Source organism: Mustela nigripes, chromosome 1, assembly GCF_022355385.1.
Source record: "Mustela nigripes isolate SB6536 chromosome 1, MUSNIG.SB6536, whole genome shotgun sequence".
NCBI classification, from domain to species: Eukaryota; Metazoa; Chordata; class Mammalia; order Carnivora; family Mustelidae; genus Mustela; species Mustela nigripes.
The window spans coordinates 257,684,264-257,696,964 of record NC_081557.1 but is presented as its reverse complement, the minus strand read 5'-3'; the positions used below and the strand labels follow the sequence as shown (position 1 = coordinate 257,696,964).

The following is a 12,701-nucleotide window of genomic DNA, read 5'->3' as shown; positions in this document are numbered from 1 at the left end:
TCTGCACCCTGGATCTCCCAGAGCCATCTTAGAAGGTTCTGGCACTCAGTTATGCACTATCATCCACTATCATCCGTAGGCACTGTGCTGTCCTTTGAAAGATCGTCTGTGTTAGCTGGAACATGACAGTTAGAAGACTTCAAAATCCTCTGTCTACTTCAGCAAAAGCAACACATTCAAAGAAACGGCAGCAATGACTATGGGTAGTATAGGCCATGGAAGTCTAGACACATGGCTCCATGACACTGGTTCCCCTCAAAGGAATATTATGCTTAATGTTGAAGAAATAACATTTCTTCAAGATATTTGATCCTTGTGGGAATGTTTTCCTGAAGAACTGGATGTGGATGGAGACCCCTGAGAAAAGATAATTACAGTTTCAGTGATAAAAGCCTGGGTTTGTTTACCGGAGGAGATTGGAAGAATCCCTGTTATTAGCTATAGACACTACACAGTTACCTCTGGGATTCCAGACAAACCTCCCTCCCATGTAAAAGTTTGTTTCACTTTGTTTAAGTGAAGGCATTGAAGTATGAAATGCATCACTGGGGAACCTTAAATGTTTGTTACTAACCTTGAAGATTCCCACATACAAAACTATTGCGTTGATTATCTTGCGGGGATCATGTCTAGATAGAGACAACATTCACAGTTCCTCTCAGTGCTGTTGAAACTATACTAAAGGTGATAACAGTCTGGCTCCATCGCGTACACATGGTGGGGGTCTAGCACAAGCCTCTGGCTGAGCCTCCAACTCTCAAAGCTACTCCTGCTATTCCAGCAGTCTGGATGTGCATTGATGAACCTCTTCTAAGTCATGAGTCCTGCCCACAGCTAAGCAGAGTTCTCTCTCTTCTCTCCCCCTGCACTCGAGGCAATGCATACTACCCCTGGTGCAAAAGCACAAGCATTACTCCTGGCTTTTTATGAAAACCACTCTAAAGGGGAACCTGGGTGCCTCAATTGGTTAAGTGTTTGCCTTTGGCTCAGGTCATGATTTCAGGACCTGGGGATCAAGCCTCTAGTCATGCTCCTTGCTCAATGGGAAGCCTGCTTCTCCCTCTCCCTCTGCTCTTCCCCCTGCTTGTGCTCTCTCCCTCAGTCACTCTCAATCTCAAATAAAAAAATAAAATCTTTAAAGAAGAAGAAAAGGAAGAAGGAGGAGAGGGGGGATAGGAGAAGGAGAAAACCACTCTGAAAACAACCTTGCCCTCACATTGCCTTTCACAGGGCCATTTTTAAAAACTTAACATGCTCTGATTACACCACACCTATGTCTCCTATTTGGCCCAAAGTCCTTATTTCCTTCTCATTAGATATCTGAAAAGATTAGACCAACAAATTGGAGCACAGAACAAAAAATACACAGACACAAGGACACAGACACACAGACTGGATGCCAAGGTGAGATGGATAGCTTCTCCCTGTTCGATGACTATGGACTATTCCTAATCCCAGACAGCTATCAGAGAATTATAAATATTAATCATAGTATTGAATGTTTAAAAACCTTGGAAAACAAACCAGGATGAAGCAGTGGAATCAGTGGAAATGTACCAGTATTACTGAAAACAAAAACAAAAACAAAAAAGAATTCAAGTATGTGCTTTTCCAACAGTTAAGTGAGAATTGTTATCTTAGCATCAGAAGGATGTTATGTTGCATGTTCATGGTTCCAGATGGCCTCAAGCCCTGTTAAGTACCTCTCTACACTCATGTATCTCACAGTTCGGTGGAAGAGTGAGACACCAATACAAAACCTGGCCACTGATTCTCATTGGAATCAATGGACAATTGAATAGGGGTTCAAGGACTCTTTTAAGGTATTTGTAAAAGATTACACTACGAAATCACACATTTGCTGAATGGTGGATCGTGTACATAGAAGTAAACAATATAACATTCAATTAAATGTATTTGAATCCCAGTCCCACAACCTACCAGCTGAGCGATAATGGGTCTGTTACTTGAACTTCATGATGATTACTTTTTTATGTCATCTTCATTGGGCCATGGTACTTAGTTTAGATATACAGTCGAAAATTATTTTGGATGTTTCTATGAGGTTGTTTTGGATGGTGTTAACATTTTTTCCAGATTTAAGATATAACTGACAAAATTGTATATAAAGTATAGAACATGATAATTCAATAATACACATATATTGTGAAATGATTAGCACATTAAGTTAATTAATACATTCATCACCTCACAGTTATTTTTTTTTGTAGTGAGGATACTTAAGACTTTTTTTTTAAGAAAATTTCAAGTACACAATACAGTATTTTTTAAATTTTATTTTATTTTTTTTCAGTACAGTGTTATTAACTATAGTCACCACCACATACATTAGGTCGTCAGGGGCTTAATGGGCAGAGGTTGATTAAAGGGTACAAACTTTCAGTTATAAGATGAATAGGTTCCAGGATCTAAGTTACAGCAAGGGGACAATAGTTAATAATACTATACTACATACGTGAAAATTGCCTTAAGAGTAGAGCTTTAAGGTTCTCTTACAACAGCAACAACAATAAAATGGCAATTGAGGTGAAGGACATTTTACAATATATGTGTGTAACACATCATCACATTACACATGTTAAACTTACACAATATTGTGTCAATTATATCTCAATTAAGCTTGAGGAAAACCAGTAGATTACCTTGAATCTACCCCTAAATACCAATAAAAGTAAATGGGAAAATTAACCTATTCAAAATAACAAGAACAAATCCAACCAAACAAAATCAAGAAATTTACTTGTTTGACAATCCCCAGGCCAAAGGCAGAAAAAATCCAAGTTCAATGAAAACTCCAAATTCAAATTTAGTCTATATGACTAAAGACCTTATAGGACGTGTTAGGTATATTACAAGTAAAACTAAAAAACAGAGCTTTCAAATCCCAACCCCAGAGTGAAGATCATGAGGGCAAACACTGTAAATTACAAGTGTTTGATTTGTAATTTATAAAGACGACTTTATGCAGATTTTCCTAGAAGACAGACCCGGGGGCTTATTTATTTGAATACAATTATTAATTCCTCAGAACTAGATTGGTATACTTTTTAATGTTCTATCAAGATTTCAATTAACCAAGATAAGATCAGCATTATAAAATTCTCTGAAAAGCCTTCGGCAAGTCTTATACAGTCAAGGGAACAGTTAAGACAGCATAGAAAAGAAATGTTTTCTGAGCAATCCAGATGGTTTTAGGGAAAAAATGTTTATATGTTTTTCATTTCTTCCACAGTTGTTTCTTGTCCAAGTCTCCTAGTTCTTGAATCAATTTCAATAATTGATTTTAAATTTCAATCATTTTTTTCAGAAATCTATTTTCTGAATACTAAATATTTTTATTATAGTTTCACAATTATCATTTCTTATATCTTCTACATCTGTTATTATTATTATTCTCAACTTTCTAATTGTTGTATGTTTGTGTACTTTTTTATAAATACAAATTACCCTCTTTCTGACTACTGGATTTTCCTTTTTAAAAATTTGTATTTATTTATTTATTTTTCAGAGAAAGAGAGAGAAAGGGCACAAACAGGGGGAGCATCAGGCAGAGGGAGAAGCAGACTCCTTACCAAGCAAGGAGACCGATGTGGGACATGATCCCAGGATACTCGGATCATGACCTGAGCTGAAGGCAGAGCCACTAGATTTGCCTTTTAAAACCATTAGAACTGCACTTTTTACTATATCTATTGAAACCTTTCATCTATATTGGCATAATTTTTATATTTGTTACAACTTCCGTCTCCTTTATTTCTGCCATGTTTTTCTTATGTTGTCTGGCTAATGTCTTAATTATCTATATTTTATTCCCCAAATAGCATGCCCAGAATAATAAAGACCCTTACTCGACATTTCTACGTACTTCCCTCCCTTGCGGGAAGCTTTTGTATTCATAATGGTCTAGTAAATGTTTTAAACGTATATAAATTATTTTCTTTAACACATCTAAAAACAAAAATAAAAGAAAAGCATTTATGCCAATACTTAATGTAATGTCATCTTCCATAACACTTCCTGTCTTCCCTCCTCTGCACTGAAATTCCCCCTTTGCCAGCGGACTGCTTTATACTCTCTCAGGATGTCATGGTGGTTCCCAACAGGATTCGGAAACATACACACCATGGGAATCCATACCCATAACTTAATATGTTCTAAGGTCCTTAAATTACAACACTGCACAGCTATAGTTACATTTTTTGAAAGTAACTACTTTAAAAATATTACCATATATCCACGCCAATATATGATGAGGCATTGTCTCTGACTTTAAGATTACAATTAAATTCCTTCCATTTTTCATCATCTTTGCTTTCTTTTATACTAATGATATTAGAAAAAAATCTTCTAACTAGTACTTTCTTAACATTGAACAAGAACTATATCCAAACGCTTGTGGGATTTTTATACTGTCTTTGATACAATTTTAATGTCAATTTTTACATACCAATGCATGGTCTTAGACTCAAGAATCCTTCTAACATGAAAAAATATATACAAAAGATATGACAGTGGAAAAATAAGTCTACCCACATCACACCTCAAATTACACTTAGTCATAACCTGAAGAGAACATATTTCATAGCAAAAAAAAAAAAAAAAACGTTAACTTCTCTGGGTTTTTTTCCCTACATGTCAAAAAAGTGAGAGTAAATAGCAGGTGGTACTTTCAGACATTCTCACTTCACTTCTGAATGCACAGGACAATAATATAGTACTTTTAGTGACTTGAACAATCATAATGAAATCAGTTATTAAAGAAGTATCTCCAGGGAAAACAAACACTGTACTCTGGATTATAAGGAATTTACCCAGTTAGAATGTTCACAACAGCCCAACTAGTGTTACAGTCTAAGGCCCTCTGAGTAGGCAAGACAAACTCATATCCAGAAAAGATGTCTAGTCCTATAAGGAAGAAATGTCTGGTGCTTTCAGGATGAAAGGGGTCCAGTGCAGTAAATATGCTATCAGGTAGCCAGTTGGTCTCCTTAAGGAACAGTGCCATTCTGTGGATTCAGTGTGACTTTGTCAATGATAGGTTGGACATTCTAAGGAGGCATTAGTTAGAGTAGTGCTGGTAAGTGGGAACACAAGCTTTTGGACCCATATGGAACCTCCATCTCTCCCACTGTGGCCATCTCATTTATGTACCCATCATGCCAACATTTCATGATACTGTGCTGGGGTGACCAACCGTGCCAGTTTACCTAAGATTGAGTTTCCAGAATGTTAGTTTTTGAGTTTTAGAGTCTGGACAGTTCCAGGCAAAATGGAACAAGTTTATCCCCTACTGGTACACCAGCATGTTCCTGATGATTGTGGTGTATGTTGTATTATCTGGGTTCTCCCATGAAACCTAACTTTCTGAGGAGGCTTTCCATAATATATCCATTCCACCAGGCCTACTTCTCTGAGCCTTCTGATCATTTGGCTTCTACTGTCTCTCACCAAAATTCTGGAATTTCAACCTTGTTTAACATGGGCCATTGTTTTTTCCAGACTTCTAGGAGCCACTCCAGCAGCAAACTGACACCATTCCCTAAGTACCTCGGCAGATGTTATATCCTATATACTGAAAGTCTGCCCATGTCAATCAACCTGTCCTTACCCAGCCTTATGTTCCAGATCTCTTGATCAAGCACCCTACAAATCCAGTCAAACAGAAAGTGCTCCCACAGCCCTTGACATCTGCTGCTAATTTTTGCAGCTCCTTTGTAACATAGATTTTTTTTTTCTTCTCTCTTCAGGCCTGACACATTCCCAGATGGTTATGTTGTGACTTACCGTGACTGGCAGCCAGGAGGTGAAATGCACACAGCTCCTGAAGAGGACAGCTATCACCTTTCAGGGAAGAGGCTCTCTGCAGAATACTAACTCTCAAAGAACACAGAAGACCTACTTCTGCAGATTCAGAAGGCTCAAAAGAAGTCTGGAGAGTCAAAATCTTCAGGGATATCTAGTCAGCTATCTGCATTCCACAGATCAGGTCCCAGGCCTTCCCAAGTAGGGCTCTGACTTTGGAATAACAGACTTGTCTCTGTTGAGGGTTCGACAATCATGGGAGTTGAGCCACTCTATCCAATCTTGTACTTGGTATTCAGGTTTCCCGCTCACCTACTACATGAGATGAGGGCTTCTTAATAATTGACCAAAGAGAACCTCTGGATCTCATACTAGGTTTTCAATTATGTTCATTTCCCTCAACTTTTCATTATCATTTCTACTGCATTATGGGGCATACATCCAACCTCACAGGAACCATGCAGTTCTACTCTTCTTAGGTCTACCACCCCCTCCTCCATATCTTTCAAATACACGAATCAGCACACTGTCCTGTAAATTCACTTGACTATCATGCTGGCCTAGCTCACTAGTGGTCAGAGTTTTAGTATCACACCACCACCTGTACCAGAAGCTGTTGACAAGCCACCTAATGCTAAATCCTCATTACCAGCTGGGAGGTGAGTGATCCAGTCCCCAACTTCCATCTTGATGTCTTTTCTTTGGAACTCTCTCAGTACTGCTTATTACAAGTTTGATTTTCTGGATAATAAACAATGAGACAAATAAAAGTACAAAGGTTTATTGAGAAATAACACCTGTTAAAGGAAAAGAGAGGAAGTGGGGTTGGGCAGAGGAGTTATCAGACAGCAATGCCTGTCTGACAAAATCTCCACCTATCAACTGGGAACTCTGGAGTAACCATTACCGTTAGAGAAATCCATATTATGTGACAATAGCTATATTCTTATATTATCACTTCACTCAGTTTATTGGCTTCTAAGAGAAGAAAATGCCCTTGGCTTTAAAACTGAGGCTTTAAGACTGCTTCTTGACAAAAGTAGCAGCTAGACACTGTCACATTGTATTAAGTATATCTTCTTATTGTGATGTTTTAATATCTGGGACTTTGCTAACCCCAGAGGGACTGCTGCTCCCAGGGCTGGCTACTACCCAGAAACGGCAAATAACTACACCCATAAGTGAATCCTCCATAAGCCAACCAGCCAAGCCAGAGCTCATATCCCAAAACCTCCTTTTTTGAGCTCTTGCACTCTGAGCCATTACTCCCATGCCATAGAAGAATATGCCCAGAGTTACAGTTCATGTATCCCGGGCTATATAACAGACAACTCAGGGACAGCTCCTATACCACAGAACCCACTGAAATTATTCAAACTACTCATGCCTGCCCTGCCTCACTTGCTTCTTCCTACAGAAACCCAATAAAAGCTCTTGTACACAGCTCCTCCTTTTTCTCTCTGCCTCCTCTCTAACTCTGGTGCTTCCCCATGAGGCCCTACCTGGAATGGTATTCTCCTTTCTCTCGGGAACAGTAAATAAAAATCTCTTCAGTGGCCATCATCTTCTGATCTGCTGGCCTTACCATACCTAAACCAACATAAAATCTATATTTTAAAACACAGGTACTGGGTCCCTGGGTGGCTCAGTGGGTTAAGCCACTGCCTTCGGCTCAGGTCATGATCTCAGGGTCCTGGGATCGAGTCCCGCATCAGGTTCTCTGCTCGGCAGGGGTCCTGCTTCCTCTCTCTCTCTCTCTGCCTGCCTCTCTGCCTACTTGTGATCTCTCTCTGTCAAGTAAATAAATAAAATCTTTAAAACACAGGTACTCATACACTTGGCAGCTGAGCACTGTCTTGAAAAATGATCTGAAGGATATTGCCATGTGTCCTACAAGAACAATTTTTTTAAAAATTCAAACATGGGAGCCTGGGTGGGTCAGGTGGGTAAGCATCTGCCTTTAGCTCAGGTCATGATCTCAGGGTCCTAGATCGAGTCCCACAGCAGGCCCCCTGCTTGGCAGAGAGCCTGCTTATCCATTTCCCTCTGCTGTTCTCCCTGCTTGTGTTCTCTCTCCCTCTCTATGTGTCAAATAAATTAAATAAATAAATAAATAACATCTTAAAAAAATAAATAAAAGCTCAAACATAGCTATGGTACCTCCCATCCCCATGAATGAATATTTAACCACATACCAGACAAGGATGACAGGCTCAGAAAACATAGCAGTTCCCCCGCCCCCATAAGCCTATGGTCTACTGTGGAATAATGTGGTCGGTAGGAGAGAAGGGTAAAAAAAAAAAAATAGACAAGGTCCAAATGCTGTGGGGCTTTGCCACCTATGTTAAGGAAAATGAACTGTATCTTAATGCAATAAAGCCACTGAAGAGTTTTTGTAAGAATGGTAACATAACTCAATTTGCAAATGGTCATTCTTGTAGGTATGAAGAATGTGCTAGAATGGGAAGAGACTTGAGGCAGGAAGCTAATCAGAGAGTGACAGTAATCCAGCTGAGGCCCTGGAGTCATGTGGGACAGTGAAGCTGAAGACAGAAAAGAAAGGGTTCAGTACATATTTATGCGCATAAGACACTGAGAAAAGAGAGGGAGTCAGGAATGATATCCAGATTTCTAGTGTCAGAAACCAAGTGAATGGCAGAGGGCTTGTAGAGCTGGGGAATACCGGAGAAGCAGGTTTAGGAAGAGGAAGGATGAAGATGTGAATACAAAGCAATACAAATACAAATGAAAAGATTAGCCTCCCAGAGAAGAACAAAAATCGCTTCCACTATAGAGGGATAGAGGCAGATGAGTAAGATATACAGATATGGTAACAAATAGTGGAAGGAGTGGCCCTCTGAAAGCGTCTATATTCTTCTCCAGCAGTAAAACTGTAAGTCATCAGTTAATAGCAAGGGCAGGGAATAAAGAACAGAAAATAAACACTTAAGGAAGAGTAGAGAAGATCTGAAGTGGTTTTTATAAAGACTAAACTAGAAACTAACCAGAGAAACCTAGCTATGTTGCTGGGCAGTACTGAAGAAACAGGTAAAGCCAATAGTCATTAATTGATAATGCGATTAATCTGAAAATAGATACTACTTCTAACAGTTGCATGTATTCCTATTGCTACCTTCTTATTAACCAAATAAAAAATCACTTAAGAGCCTTTTGTGGATATACTGGATAATTTTAATTGGGTTTATCAGCCAGAACGTTCAGTTTATAAGATCACTTACATTGTCTCTTAACATGTATTATATTAATTTGCCCTGATTGCTTTTCTGAACGTAGAGAAAAATTTCAAGAATCAAATTCATGCATATGTGCAGGAAATTGCCCCCCATAGGAGAAAATGATTCTATGCAGCCCAAGAAAGACGGATGTGGAAACCTTACGAGAGAGGTAAATGATACATACTTCTTTTAACAAAAATGAAAACGTACCCATGACCAAGATACGCTTTGATCTCTTACTATTATTAGAAACTGGTTTTAAAAATTTACATGAGGCATGTACAAGAAAAATCACTGGTTGCCAACATGAAAGCCATCACAGGTTGTAGTAAGTTTTAGGTTACTTAAACCGTGTTTGAACAGACGCTTTAGGAATAAGATTGGCGTGGAGAAGCAAGAGCACGGGCGTGAATCTAGGTGGGTGGGCATTTTAGAAACACCCGACGCCATTTTCGAACTACATGCCCTCCACATCTCAGGCAATTGTGATCCTTACACAAGTACATACACATACTCCCCTGAGCGTCGGAGGCAAAGGAATGACAACATTACATGTTGAACATGCCAGGTGCTTTACGTTAGTTCATTCTTTTGATTTGATTTGACTGAATTTAATTTTTACAATTCTATGAGAATGGTACTTTAACTCAATTTGTACATGTAAGAAGACTGAGGCTCATAAGCAACTTTTCTGAACCCTGCTGTGTAGGAAGCAGAAGAACCTGAGTTTGATTTTCGGTGTATTTTAACTCCAAAGACTATACTGTTTCCACTACAACATGCCTTCTGGATAGACAAAAGCCTTTGAAACATAGTGGGACATAGTTATTCCCTAACTTCCAACCACCTACAAGTAAGAATATGTAAAATTAAACTCGGCCACACAAACAAAATCCAATTACTTGACCTTAAGATTGACATTTATAATAAAGTAAATGTGTCTATTTAAATACCATTTTATAACTTTCTTTTTTTTTAAAAGATATTATTTATTTATTTGACAGGCAGAGATCACAAGTAGGCAGAAAGACAGACAGAGGGAGAGGAAGAAAAGCAGGCTCCCTGCTGAGCAGAGAGTCTGATGCAGGGCTTGATCCCAGGACCCTGAGATCATGACCTGAGCCAAAGACCATTTTATAACTTTCAAGTGGTGGGCACATCCATTATCTTTCTTTTTCTATCTATATAATAATAATATATATCTAGATAATATATTATCTATATAATAATCTATATATATAATTTTCTTTTTTCTATCTATGTTATATATAATATAATATCTATGTAATAGCTATATAATAATCTATCTATATAATTTCTTTTTCTATCTATATATGTGAGAGAGCTCATGACACATTCATGACCAACCATAGATCTATGACTGTGCTACCCTGAACCCAGTAACTAAATATTTAAGTTCCAAATTCAAAAAAGACACCACTGGCCCACACCTTCTTAGATCATCTGCTTTTTGGTTATTTTCTCTGCTTATAATGTTATGACGGGCTCCAGTGAATGATTCATACTTCTGTCAAAGCAAGGCTTATTACCACACATTTGCATATTTGGAGATATTTTCTTTACCATAACCTCTCCCCCTCAGCCTAAGCAGGCAAAAGAACCAATCTTGATGGCTCATGCACGGCATGATTTATCCTCCACTAAAATAAATGATGTCTTCTATTTCCCTGAAGCCTGTTCATGTCTTTCTTCTTGAGTTGGGTTGTCTTTGTTTAGTGAGTTGTTCTTTGTTTAGTGAATAAAATCACTCATATGACAAAGAAAAAGAAGATTCTGATGTTTTTGGTATAATGTCATCCTTTATTCCTTATTCTTACAATGGCTGCCCCTAAAGAATAGAAAAGTCAAGACCTATCCTGCCCCTCCCTGAGGATCTGAAGATTAAGATTCAACATCTTTTGAACTAGTCTCTGTAAGAGCAATCCCTTTGCCTCACAAACCATAATTTTATGCCCCACCTCTCTGTGTTAAGATCATCACAGGTAAGCAGGAAGTCGCTTTCAGACTGAATGCAGTTTTTCCCCCATGCCACTCCCCTGACTCACTCCCAAGTTCTGTTGTGAATAGTGATAGGGCACTGGGAACAGCATTAATACACTCAGTTACTGGACATTTAAATAATATGTGTTGACTAGGCACCTATTGACTAAAAAATGCCTCACTAAGTGCTCCAGGAAATACAAAGTTGGAGAAGAAAGAGCATGTATCATTGGGAGAAAGAGCTGCCAACAAAAACCAGAAGATAAGATGCCCTTCAACAGATGAATGGATAAGGAAGATGTGGTCCATATACACTGTGGAGTATTATGCCTCCATCAGAAAGGATGAATACCCAACTTTTGTAGGAACATGGACAGGACTGGAAGAGATTATGCTGAGTGAAATAAGTCAAGCAGAGAGAGTCAATTATCATATGGTTTCACTTAATTGTGGAGCATAACAAATAGCATGGAGGACAAAGGGAGATGGAGAGGAGAAGGGAGTTGAGGGAAATTGGAAGGGGAGGTGAATCATGAGAGACTGTGGACTCTGAAAAACAAGCTGAGGGGTTTGAAGGGGCAGGGGGTGGGAGGTTGGGGGAACCAGGTGGTGGGTATTATAGAGGGCACAGATTGCATGGAGCACTGGGTGTGGTGCAAAAAATAATGAATACTGTTATGCTGAAAATAAATAAAATAAATAAATAAAGAAAGAAAGAAAGAAAGAAAGAAGAAGATAATACCTCATATCCTTGAAAATTTATTTTTAAAATATTTTTTAAAGCCATTATAATATTTATATAATTTGGCCCAATAAATTATTTTTCCTTTCCATTTATTTCAAGGGAAAATTTAGCAATAGAATGAAAAAAAGTATATTGGTGAAGATGGTCATTGAAAGAATCACCTACTTAGGGTGCCTGGGTGTCTCTGTTGGTTAAGTATCTGCCTTCTGCTAGGTCATGATATCAGGGTCCTGGGATCCAGCCCTGCACTGGGCTCCCTGCCCAGTGGGGAGTCTGCTTCTGCCTCTCTTCCTGCATCTCCCCTCACCTCTCCCCCTGCTTATCCCCTTGTTCATGCTTTCTCTCTCTCTCACTCTCTCTCTCAAATAAATAAATAATATCTGCTAAAAAAAGAGAAAAAAAGGTGACTACAGTTAAAAGAAAAAAGAAAATATCTAAATACTCTAGGAGATGCTTCCAGTATTTTATGATAAAACTATTCAGTACAAGATGATTCACCCTTTAAAATGTGTCCATTAAAATTGTTTTCCTGTCCTTTGTTTTGATGAATCTATGTACTATATCTGCATGTATTAAGTTTGAAATTACATTAAAATAAAAAGTTTTAATGCACATTTTATGCAACTATTAGGTACATATACAGCTACTAAAATAATATATACAGCTACTAGAAATAAAAATTTGATAGCACAGGGCACTCATAAAAATTATATGAAGAATAAAAAGCACAATACAAAGTTATACATTATGATATAACTGTATGAAAAAAACTCGTACGTATTAAAAGTCCTTAAAGGTTAACATGTAAAATGAAAATGGTTTGTTTAGGTAGCTTTGTACAAGGTTTTTTTTTTTCTCCACTAAAAAAAATTTTAAAAAATCAGAATATCAGGCAT

At 38.1% G+C, this 12,701-nt stretch overlaps 2 protein-coding genes across 2 annotated transcripts in view; both read left to right on the top strand.

Moving 5' to 3' along the window:
- TMPRSS11A (transmembrane serine protease 11A) overlaps window positions 1-6,124 on the top strand; it is a 65,941-nt gene extending 59,817 nt beyond the window's left edge. The window contains exon 10 of the mRNA XM_059396620.1: window positions 5,769-6,124. The gene's annotated coding sequence lies outside the window, so the exon portion shown is untranslated. The remainder of the gene's footprint in view (window positions 1-5,768) is intronic.
- TMPRSS11D (transmembrane serine protease 11D) overlaps window positions 1-12,701 on the top strand; it is a 64,045-nt gene that overhangs the window by 1,763 nt on the left and 49,581 nt on the right. Inside the window, exon 2 of the mRNA XM_059376610.1 lies at window positions 6,388-6,482. Coding sequence (XP_059232593.1) covers window positions 6,388-6,482 — 95 coding nt within the window. The remainder of the gene's footprint in view (window positions 1-6,387; window positions 6,483-12,701) is intronic.